This window comes from Podarcis pityusensis (assembly GCF_964106645.2).
Source record: "Podarcis pityusensis genome assembly, chromosome: 1".
NCBI lineage: Eukaryota > Metazoa > Chordata > Lepidosauria > Squamata > Lacertidae > Podarcis > Podarcis pityusensis.
This window is the reverse complement of record NC_138028.1, coordinates 20428887-20441440: the sequence shown is the minus strand read 5'-3', so window position 1 is coordinate 20441440 and position 12554 is coordinate 20428887. Positions and strand designations below refer to the sequence as shown.

General features: G+C 43.8%; 1 protein-coding gene across 2 annotated transcripts in view; it reads right to left on the bottom strand.

Moving 5' to 3' along the window:
* The window catches only part of SYNE3 (spectrin repeat containing nuclear envelope family member 3), a 97330-nt gene that overhangs the window by 60427 nt on the left and 24349 nt on the right, over positions 1 to 12554 (bottom strand). For both annotated transcript variants that reach the window (XM_081016085.1, XM_081016086.1), the window contains exons 3-5: positions 4532 to 4689; positions 2193 to 2365; positions 700 to 1009 (exon numbers count right to left, since the gene is read on the bottom strand). In XM_081016085.1, coding sequence (XP_080872211.1) covers positions 700 to 1009; positions 2193 to 2365; positions 4532 to 4675 — 627 coding nt within the window. In that variant the 5' untranslated portion in view covers positions 4676 to 4689. The remainder of the gene's footprint in view (positions 1 to 699; positions 1010 to 2192; positions 2366 to 4531; positions 4690 to 12554) is intronic.

Below are 12554 nucleotides of genomic sequence, written 5' to 3'. Positions count from 1 at the left end.
GGAATGTACCAACTAACTGCTATGAGACCAGGTTCAAGTTACACAGAGAAAACACCAGCAATGCTTCCCACTAACCTACACTGCAGTAAAGTAGTGAAATATCCCTTTTCAGCTAAGACAGGATGTCCCCTGAGTGGTTATTTACATTATTTCAAGAGCGAATTGCCAATAAACCTTTTAGGCCATTTCTGGCTCAACTGAATGGAAAAGAAACTGGCAGGAAACTCGTAAAGTTGTGTTTCAGTAGTTATAGTTCTTTTTGCTTTGGTTTTTTTTAAAAAAAATTAAGGAGAATGCAGCCAGGAAGAGTGAGAATACTTTTTTGGCACAAAATGGGGACATTAGTTTGCTCCCAGTGGTGAGCAAGTGAAACTCTTTGAGTAAGAACTCAAATGCTCAGTTTAGGAGAGAGAGGGATTGGGAGTTCAATTGGGAACCAGAAGTGTCACTATAACTTCATTGAGCTGGATCAACATTAGACTTCCTGTTGTGCCTACTGAACTGGAGATTATTATTATTTCAGAAAGTTTTAAACGCGTGCTGTTTTGCTGTGTTTTTATTGTGTTATTATGTTGGAAGCCACCCAGAGTGGCTGTGGCAACCTAGCCAGATGGGCAGGTTATAAGTAATAAATTATTATTGTTGCAATCCCTTGTGCTTTAATATCCTGTCTTTCCCCACCTTTAGTTCCCTCCTTACCTGTGCTTCGTCCTTGACGTCTACGTATTCCTCTTTCATCTTCTTCTGGATGTCCTCATCAACACTTGGGTCCCCAATCCTGTTGTAGAGGGAAGAGGCTTCTTCCAGCAGCCGTTCCAATAGGGCTGACTGGTTTAGAACATCATTCAGCAGGACCTGGGCATGGCTGAGCTGCCACTCTTTCTCCTTCAGGCCAAGCTGCAGCTCTATGTCAGGCTCCAAAGTCACCTTCATGTTGTGAATCCATACATAAAATTCATCTTGGGCTTTCAGGTATTCACTCCAGTGTAGCCACACCCACTCAATACGGCTGCAAAAGGATAAATAGAGAGTTGGGTTATGGGAGCGATGGACCTCTTCCGGAGCAGTTGACCGTGTTCCCTTCCCATACTGCTGTTGTCACTATGGTTGGTCTCCACCCCCATCGTTCAGCCTGGACACTGAACTCTAGCTCCGAGGGCCTTCTGGCGGTTCCCTCACTGCAAGAAGTAGGTTACAGGGAACCAGGCAGAGGGCTTCTTGGTAGTGGCGCCCGTCCTGTGGAACGCCCTCCCATCAGATGTCAAGGAAATAAACAACTATCAGACTTTTAAAAGACATATGAAAGCAGCCCTGTATAGGGAAGTTTTTAATGTTTGAAGTTTTAATCCTGTTTTTAATATTCTGTTGGGAGCTGCCCAGAGTGGCTGGGGAAACCCAGCCAGATTGGTGGGGTATAAATAATAAATTGTTGTTGTTGTTGTTGTTGTTGTTGTTAGTTCTTCAGCCCCAGTGGGGAACCTCCAGCTTGTGAGGTCTTCGGCACCGGGCTCTGTTTTGTGGATCTCAGGGTTCTATCAAAACACAAGGTAGGGCCCACTGGCGTGATCTACCTCTGCTAGTGCATCATGGAAGATGGAGCAAGCTTGTTTTTCTCCTGCTCTGGAGGGTAGGACTCGAACCAATGGCTTCAAGTTACAAGAAAGGAGATTCCAACTCAACATATGGAAAAACTTTCTGACAGGAAGAGCTGTTCGACAGTGGAACGGTCTCCCTCGGGAGGTTGTGGACTCTCCTTCCTTGGAGGTTTTTAAGCAGAGGCTGGATGGCCATCTGCTTTAGCTGAGATTCCTGCATTGCAGGGGGTTGGACTAGATGACCCTAGGGATCCCTTCCAGCTCTATGATTCTTACCACAGATAAAATTGTCTGTACGTTTGCTATGAAGGTGCTATAAGGGAGAACTAAATATTGTTGTGTCATAATAGTTTTGCTGGATATGGGGGACAACACAGTGTTCGAGGTAGGGTCTTCCCCTGCCTTAGAGGGGCTATATATTCCCCACAGGCAAACTAGAAGAACAAAAGCAGAGTCTGGGATGCCCTGGAAAAAATGACAGAGATGGTGGATCAGGCTTTCTACACAGAAGGTCCCGTGTTCAGTCCCTGACATTTTCAGGTAGGTCTGAGAACCTCTGACTTGGCAAATGGCACATTCCTATGGCTGGAATCTTACCTGTGACAATGCGTAATGTATATGGCTGTCTCTTCCCACATGGCTTTAATATCCTTTAGTTTGGATAATATCTCGTGTTTCTTTTCCTCGCCGGTGCACTGAAGGAGAGCGTCAGCCTTCATGAGAACCAAGTCCATCTTCAACCGGCCCTCAGGTTCCAACGCACAGATTTTCTGTTAGGAAGAATCAAACATTAAAATTAAACCACAAATAGGTTTTTTTGAAGGGGACTTAGGAGCATTGCAAACCCCATTCCACCTTTTGTGGGGAGATTTATGACCAGAGGGCCTTTAGAGAAAGAGGAAGCCAGGAGATCCAGGCTAGGGGTCGCAAAACTATCAGGTTTGGGAAGGGTCTCTCAGCAGCCCTAAAGAACTGCTGAGATACTTGCCCCTCAGGCCTGTGTGCCCTCAGGGAATGCAGAAGAGACTCTGCCTAAGTCATGGTGCTAGTGCCATCAGCCCCTGAAGGACGCCTGAGGCTATTTTGTACTATCTGTTTTGAAAATTGAAAACCACCTTGCGTGCGCCTTGGCAGGAAGTTGGTATATATAAATGCAATCAACTAACCAAATGAAAATAATATTAAAAAATAAATCAGTATCCAAGCAGGCCCGAAGCTGCAGCACAACCCTGTGGCAGGCTTCCAGGGAGCTGGCTGTTAATTGACTCGATCTAATTATCGCTATGTACGAATCAGGCTTCCACAGGTTGATCCACCAATACAGTCATACCTCTTGTTACATTCGGTTCAGGTTATGTATTTTCAGGTTGAGTCCCGCAGCGACCCAGAAGTAACAGAATGGGTTACTTCTGGGTTTTGCTGCCCGCGCATGCACAGACGCGCAGAATGACATCACGTGCATACGCAGAAGCGGCAAATTGCAACCTGCGCATGCGCAGACGAGGGTTGTGTTCTGCTCATGATGCAAACGGGGCTCCGGAACGGATCCCATTTTCAACCAGAGGTACCACCGTACAAGGGCGCAAGGAAGCCAAATGATGTGGGGGGACACCCCCCCAAATTTATGCCTGTAGGGTAGCAGAACTTGTGAGGTGAAGGCTGGGTATGAACTGTACATTTAAAGCACATTTAACATGCATGACTTCCCCCCCAAAGCATCATGGGAACCGTGCTATGTTAAGGGCACCAAGAATTGTAGCGCTGTGAGGGATAAACTACAATTCCCAGGATTCTTTGTGGGGAGGTGATGTGCTTTAAATGTATGGTGTGCATGCAACCTAAGGCCCCATCTGCACTACGCTTTTAAAGTCATGGTTTCCACCAAAGAATTCTGGGAAGTGTAGTAGGATGCTGAGAGTTGTTAAATCCCGGTTCCATTAACAGAGCTACAATTCCCAGAGGGACTTAACAATGAATCCCTGTGAACTCTGGGAATTGTAGCTCAGGAGAGGTAAGATGAGAGAATCAGAGCATATGAGGATAGAAGGAAGCATGTGATCATTGCAGCACTTATCTGATAGCCACATGGCCATGATGTCTAAATTAAACCTTAGGTTGCATCTCCCCGTAAACCACAGTGTGTTTCTATAGAACTAATTAAAATTCCCAGGAGCCAATCCCAGAATATAAACTGCACTAGGTAACAAAAGGAAGATCTATAAATAAATCTGAAGCCAGGTTTCAGAACTCATTAGTGCTCGCAGTAATGGGAAGGTGAATAAGTGTTCTTGAGAAAATCTGTTGCAATGATGACATTCTCGTTTTTCATGCTTTAAAAAAAAAAAACTGCTTTCCTTGGCTGAAGATTTCATTCACAGATTAATGGAACATAAATCATATAAATCAAGTATGACTATAAACTGCTCAGCTCAGAAACAGAAACTTTGGAGCCAAGTTATTTAAAAAGCCAACAGCCAACGAGATTGAGACATTAGCAAGACTAATTTCTGTATGTAACGATGACTGCAGATATGAATTAACCATTAGCTAATTTAATCATTTAATAGGCGAAAAGGACAGGGCACAGAGGACTGGGTTGTGATTAAATCAGAAGGATGTGCCATAGCCTTTGCTTTCAGATGCCTACAGCCAGGGCTTTTTTTCAGCTGGAACTCACCAGAACTCAGTTCTGGCACCTCTTAGGGGGTGCCATTGATATTATAAGAGAACATGGGAGGCACTCATGGTGAGTTCTGGCACCTCTTTTCCTAGAAAAATAGCACTGGGGAGCACATCTGGAGCAGGTCCTCAGACAAAGATCTCAATGTCAGGGCAGGTTCAGATGGTAATCACAGCAGTAACAATATTACAGCTAAAAAAATGTCTGAAGGAAATCAGGTGTGTGTGTGTGTGTGCGCGCGCGTGTGTGTGTGTACCTCTGTGTCTCTTAGCCTGGCCTCCAGGGCAGACCTAGGTCCCTTGGTGTTGTCATTGATCCGCAGTCTCTCCTGAATGGTCTTCATCCAATCTACTGCCTTCTCCACGCTGCTGTCAAATTCATCCTGTGGCTGCTGGGTCATTGCATTAGATGAAACTACGGGAGAGAGAGGAGTTTGAACAAGCTTACTTTCCTGAGGCATTACTATAGCGCCGAACCACTTTGGACTAAGGATACTCAATGGATTTCAGTCCATTTTTTTTAAGGCAAGCAACCTGCTACACGTTTCCTGGACTGATATGCAAATCGAAATGCGGTTCAGTTCTCTGAATTCTGTGATGTCACCATCTCCTTTAAAAAGGCACATTTGGAGAAACAAATTGCATATAAAATGTGCATGTGGGGGATATGTTAAAAAATAATGCACTTTTTGTGCAACATTTAAAAAAACAAAACAAAACTCGCAGTTGGATATAGAAACAGGATAGGACCAATTTACCAGTGAGAAACAGACATGAAATAGACTGATTGTTCTATCTCGGCTTGGGACACTGTGGTATGTGGATGGGGGGAATTAAAAACCAATAAGCACTACACACTTCCAGTTCCTTGCTCTTTGCTGATTCCAAAACAGGATTTCTGTAGCTTCTCCTAAAGTGTGCAAATGTGCCAATTATCGGCACCATTTGTGCACCTCCATACCAGGGGAAAACGCTTTCTGATCATGCTGAATCTGGTATGCCATTTTGAACCAGGGCCATGTCTGAACCAAGTTCACACGCAGATTGACATATCACTTCTGAATACCAGTTGCTGCAAACTGCATGTAGGTGAGAGTGCTGTTTGGCTCATGTCCAGCTTGCAGGCTACCCATGGGCTTCTGGCCAGCCACTGTGAGATCAGGATGGTGGACTTTTGGGTCTATTGGCCAGATCCAGCAGGGCTTGCCTCATGCTCTTATGCCTTCTCTCTGCTCGGCTGGCATGCCCCAAACTTTCAATTGCGAGGCTTCATTACAACAAACGTCCTCTGGGCACGTAAAGCTTTCAAACCTGTCACACAAGGTGAAACTTGCCTTCAAGTGGGCAGGGTTCATCTAGGGACAGGGTATATTTCCTCATAGTGAAGAACAAAGGAAAACAGTTTTGAGTGGTAAATATTGAAGCTGCCTCCAAGAAGCCTCCACACGGATGGGAATCTGCAATTGCCCAAGCTTCGCTGTGTCAGCTGAAGAATTTTACTGGGCCAGGGAGGTGATCAATGCCTCTTTACGAGAGGAGGTGGTCCCTGCCTGTTTGAAGGAGGCAGTGGTAAAACCACTCCTTAAGAAACCTTTCCTGGAATCAGAAAACCTAACTAACTACCAGCCAGTTACTAATCTCCCTTTCCTGAGCAAGGTTCTGGAGCGAATGATCGCAGACCAGATCTGGGCGCTTTTGGAAGAAACTGATTTTCTGGATCCATTTCAATCAGGGTTTAGGGCCGGTTTTGGCACAGAAACTGCTTTGGTTGCCCACAACACATTTGGCTCTCACAGTGACAGTGAGCATAACTACATTATGTCTAAGAAAAGCCCTACACAGCCGAGCTAAAATAAAGTTCAAAACCGGGGGGAAAAAACAGAAAACAAAAAATGGCTATTTCTATCCAAATCTCTCCCCCCACCCTGAATTTTCAAATAACTTTGTGTCCCTCCTTCCACAGAGACCAATATCTCTCTCTGGCACTAATTCTAAGCATTAGCTTCCTTCCAGAGATATTGACTGTCTATTAAGGACTATTAATCAGTAATCTCCCTAATGATGGAAAGCCAGCAGCCTCCGCAATACCTTTGACTGCTTGAGCAAGGAATTCTTAAGCATTTTTATCTTCCAAACAGACAAGCGGGGGTGGCTGATAGCTGATCACCTAATTGGCGGCAACAGTGAGCCCCCCACCTCATGAACTTGGCACTGTTTGCGAACCCAGCTTGCAGAAGAACGGCTGGGAGCTCACTTTCAGCTCCCAAACGGTCCTTTGGAGCCACATTCCTCATTGCGCCTCACCTGACACCACACATGATGTCAGGTCCAGAGCAGGTGAAATAGCCTTGCAGGCAAAGTTTGGCTTGTGTTGGGCCTAGTTAAGGCCACGGGGCTGGATGTTCTCTGTGTCTGCTATATGAAGGTTTGGTTACAGAGGGAAGGTAACAAGAAATGCAACAAGAAAAAGGCTTTGGGAAAAGTAAACACTGTCCTGATCAACAGAGAAGCAAAATTCCATCAAATTTAGAACTACCATCATCACTTCATTTTGTGATGTCTTTAAATGATTGCAGAATCTCTTTGTTAATTCAACAGTTTCTCCTGACAGTAAAGACATCAGGGGAGGAAGACTCAAGTCTGAGGCCTGATCTCAGTCTCTGCCACAGGTACCACCTCAGTTACCTTCTATCTAAGACCCACTATTCAAGCATGTTTGCTTGCTTGCTTGCTTTTCTTTATCTATGTATACCTTGCCTTTTTACACCACTATCCTAGAATCCAAGAACTGTAGAGTTGGAAGGGACCATGGGGGTCATCTAGTCCAACCCCCTGTAATGCAGGAATCTTTTGCCCTATGTGGGGCTTGAACCCATGACCCAGAGATTCTGAGTCTCATGCTCTACCAACTGAGCTATTCACAGTCCTTATAGGACTCAAGGTGGCATACAGATAAGAATAAGGACCACTAAAAAAAAGAAAAATCAACCTTTAAAAACCTAATTAAACACTGATAGAATTAAAGCTATATACATAAACATATTAACACCATGCCAATAATTACAATGAAAACAGCACAACACCAGCCCTTTCATTAAAAGCAGTCAGTCCCCCAAAGCCTGTTGGAACAAGAAGGTTTTCACCTGCTGGTGGAAAGACAGCAATCTGGGAGCCACCACCGAAAAGGCTCTGGACAGTTCTAAGTACAACTGTCCATAAGATTTGTATAAGGCCTTAAAGACTTCATGGTATATTCTGTGGGAACCAGGTCTAGATTCACATTTGTGGATGCGCTGGGCAAAGGTTCCTCTGTCCCTTTGCCTATCAGCGGCCCCTGTCAGGCTTATCTTGCTGCGGAAGCGGAGTGCCCAGCAGCACTGCAGAGCTGGGGCTATAAACTCTTTTTAATTTCCCAGAATGCATCAGCAGCAGGCCTTGGCAGATGTGAAAGCATCCCAGATGCAGCTGTCAGCAGGGCACACGGGAGCTTAATGTAATTATCTGTGCTTGTTTCACTTCCCAGTTACTCTATATACAACAACCGTTAAAAAGAGAAGAGAATAACGAGTAATCTGTTTGGCTTTCTACTTCATGTTTTGGGTTTGTCCTTCTTCCCCCTGTCTCAAAGTGCCCTATTTTTAACTGTGTGAATATACTGCTCAGACAGACACACATTTTAAACATGCCCCCCCCCCCGCGGTTGGCTTTTCTTTTCTGAGAAAAACAGAGATCTTATCAGACACGTTTCCCCCTTCCCCCATACAGAGGTTCTCAATCTGTGGATCCCCAGATATTGTTGGACTGCAACTCCCATCATCACTGAGCTCTGGCCTTGCTAGCTAGGGGTGATGGGAGTTGTAGTTCAACAACATCTGGGGACCCACAGGTTAAGAAAGGCTACCCCATCACAAAGCCCATGGGCCACCCCAATGCTTTCATCATCTCAAACACTAGACACTACAAAAATTATTGGAGAAGCACAAGCCCAGCCCAGAGGCCTACATTTTCAGTTAAGTGGCAACTTAATTTAAAAGACTACCGGTAATCTTAGCAAAGTGAACTGCAGGAACAAGCTACGAGCAATGACTGCATAGCTAGCCAAAAATTCGGGGCATTTCACAAAGAAAAGCCTTATTTGCAATCCAGCCTATGATCCTGATTTGTGATCCTAGTCTGCAGGCAAGCTCTAACCATAGTTTACTGTTCAGACAAACTAGAAAACTATGGTCTGTCACAAACAAGGTTAGGAAATTGAGAATTATGGCATGCGGCCAGGGGAGGGTAGAATTTGGAATATGTACAAGGGCCTGTGGTTCTTTGGAGCTTGTTCACATAAGGGCAAAACATCTCAATAGGCCAGGATATCAGGAGGTCAATTCTGCACAATATAGGGAATATATAGGCCCTTACAAGCTCACTGGAAGGACAGATCCAGAAGCTGAGGCTCCAATACTTTGGCCACCTCATGAGAAGAGAAGACTCCCTGGAAAAGACCCTGATGTTAGGAAAGATTGAAGGCACAAGGGGAAGGGGATGACAGAGTACGAGATGGTTGGACAGTGTTCTCGAAGCTACCAGCATGAGTTTGACCAAACTGCGGGAGGCAGTGGAAGACAGGAGTGCCTGGCGTGGTCTGGTCCATGGGGTCACAAAGAGTCGGATACAACTAAACGACTAAACAACAACAGGCCCTTACAATGCTACCATTCTATGATTCAATAGTGCTGTCTCTGTTGCCTTTTTGGTGCTTATGGAATACCTTCGAAACTGAGATCTTTCCCTGTCTGCATCTGAACTGGAATTGTTTTAAAGGTTTTTAAAAATCATTTTATTGCTTATTGTTTGCTGGCTCATTTGGAAGAAAGAGAGGGATATAAATTCAAATAACAAGAACAGAAAGGTATTTAAAATTGTTTATGCAGAAGTGTATGTGGGGGGGGGGGGGAACCCAGTCCAAATATGCAGTATACAGTCATACCCTGGATCCTGAACGCCTTGCTACTCAGACGTTTTGGCTCCTGAACGCCGCAAACCCAGAAGTGATTGTTCCAGTTTGTGAAGGATTTTTGGAAGCCTAATGTCTGACGGGGCTTCTGCAGCTTCCGATTGGCTGTAGGAGCTTCCTACAGCCAATTAGAAGCCGTGCTTTGGTTTCCGAACGTTTTGGAAGTTGAACCGACTTCTGGAACAAATTCAATTCAACTTCCAAGGTATGACTGTATTCAGAAATTTTCTTTATTATCCAAGGCACTGCAAAATCCAGAGCAGTGTTTTCTTCTGTTTTAAGTATACCATTTAACTATATTGACACTGGAACAAGTGATCCTTGAGAAGGTGCGCCGACACCTTCATTGTCAATATTTGTCATGCGATCCTGAGAACCTTGCAAAACAAAACGTCACTGCTGGTGTTCTGTGTATTTTGGGGAGTTATTTTTGTGTCTATTTTGTCTTATTACATAAGCGTAGAGGTGGATTTGTTTTGGGCTGCTCGTTAATGCAGGAGAAAGTAGACATGAAGGGGCAGTTGGGTGGTTTAAGCATTTCAAATGGAAGATACGCTCAACTGCATTGGCTGAAACTGTTTTGTCCACTGGCAGCACATTTACACTACAAACTTAAAGTGGTTTAAAACTGGCTTAACTGACATGGCTCTACCATCTCACCCAAGGAGGGATGGATCAAGATCTTGCAGATCAAGAAAAGGTTGTCGCAGCAAAAACTTCAAAATCCTTGGCAACCAAGTATCTCAACAATGTCCTTAATTTTAAATTGTAGAATTTTAAAATTCTGATTGAGCATGGTGATTTTATCTGCTTAGTGGTGTTTTTATGTTTATATTTTGTGCACATGTTGCACCAGCTGGCGTTTTAATTTAGTTTGGTAGTTTTACCTGCTTAGTTGTGTGGGATGTGAAACACATAGCAGTCAAGTTCAACATTCCTAGAGTGGACATGAAATGGGATGTTTGCATCAACCAATAGAAAACTTCCTGTTTCCTCCTGGGCTGGAACAAACTTCCTCTGTGTGTGACTAGAGATGGGCGAGACCTTACCTGTCCAGGTGACAAAAGGACCAAGAACAAAGCCCACTCTCTCGCTCTCTGCCTCCATTCCTCGTAGAAGCAAAAGCTCTTTTGCTAGAGAGGCCCTGTTGGCTTCCAGCCAACAGAGCACAAAGGGACGATCTCCTTATGGGATAGATTCCACGTGTATATACTTTGTAACTAAGTCTGCCTTCAGGGATCCATCTGTGAACTGAATGTGTGAGTAAACATCTTTTATACTTTTACACAAGACTGTGTTGTGTCTATTCTTTTTAAGGGGGAGTAAAGGGGATTACCAGGAATCCTATATCAAGAAGCTTAAATGAGCTTGGAACAAGCTAACCACTGTGTATTTAAAAAGGGAATGTTAAAACTCTGCTAAATTATAGAACTGAAGAAGTGTGCGTGCACACGAAAACTCATACCAATAACAAACTTAGTTGGTCTCTAAGGTGCTACTGGAAGGAATTTTTTTATTTTGTTTCAACTATGGCAGACCAACACAACTACCTACTTGTAACTAGAACTTGCTAGTGCAAGTTAGGAAGGATATTAAACAATATATCCTCTCCTGCCTCCCTGAACATTCCCACAAGTTGTTTGTACATGTTTGCGTTTCCAAAGGCCAGTGTAAAAGCTGATGCAAACAGAATACCTACATCTCGATCTATCAACATGGCTTTACCAAATAAAGGTGGGATGGACCAACCGATGCCTGTCGCATGTCAGTTTTGCTGGTGCTCAGACATGTTTATCCTGCTTTCTGCAGACTTTCAGAAAGAACGCATGAAATTGTACACAGTGTACACATTTCAGCGCTTTCCCCCTGAAATACACATTTTGTATGCTTTTTAAAATGTCACATATTTACAGTTGCACTTCTGTGATCTGAAACCGCAATTCAAAATCTGGAGAAGCGCTCAGTCTGAGAAAGAATGGAAATGCTTCATAATGTGTTTCCTAATCCACTCTTTGTTCCCAAAGCTGTTCGGATGAAAAACAAAACAAAAATGGGTTTCTGAAAATGCCTGGCACTCCTTTTTTAAATACACATTTAAGCCAAACATCTATACTGTACAAGGCTCCTAAATAGCTCCAGCATGTCTCAGATTACCCCACGTTCCACACCTGACCGCCATCCAAAACCCAATTCTCATACAAATACTGTATAAAAACATGGAGATAAGAAACACTTCAGGAAATTGAGCTTGGTCCCTGTTTGAGATAATGGATTGCTGTCAACTAAATTTTACCCACTGAAATTAATGGGCATGGCTAACCTGGGCCTAATGACTTTAAATAGGTCTATGCTGAGTAAACCTTAGCTGGAGCAATCCTGGCATTTTCCAGCATTACAACTTTTTCAGAGCGTTTTCCATTTGGAAATGATCAGTGCTCTGAGTCCTTCGGAGAAAGCTACTCAAAATATGCCGGAGTGCGTCAAATGTTATACACAGGCTACAGCCTGGAACTGGCCGATGTCCATAGGATTGTCTGGATCAAATGATCTGAGATAATTATCACACTTATTAGTACTAATCTAGATAATAAGAACTTTTGAGGCTGCTTGGATGACACAGGAATGCTGTTCCTTCCTTCCTTTCATTCCGAAGTGAACTTGCTGATTCCTGTCCAATTGTGCTTCATTTATAGAAGAGGCTTCTTTGAGGTGGGGGAACCTAGCCCGAAACGCTAACCACTACACTGCACTGCCTCCACTACTGCACACTTCCTTGAAATGTTTGCTTGGAGGAAAAGGCGGGGTAAAAATGCCAAGCGGCGCCTTATTGAGGAGCTGAGTGGAAAAGGGATGTCTGATGCGAAATGCCCAGAAACTCTATGCATGTGCGTGTTATTTATTTACATTAAGATTGAGATTTCTATTGTTATAGGAATTCTAAGGTCATATACACACACACACACACATCTACATACATATATATATGTGTGTATATATATATATTCATTCATAAATGTACAAGCAAACACATACATAAGTATATAAAACACGCATCTGAAATAGTACAGGAGAACAATCCTGAAGCCATTTTGACTCTCCCAAATTGACCTCAAATGTTTCTCTGCAAGGAGGAAGGAAATGGGAAAAGCTTTCCAACTGTCTTTGGACTGTAGGGGCTTACACCTCCCTGTAAATACAGTCTGGCAAGAATCTGTTAAACGGAGCACACTATCAATATGTGTAAGAGATTCAGAAACTAAGTATTTTCCATCTCA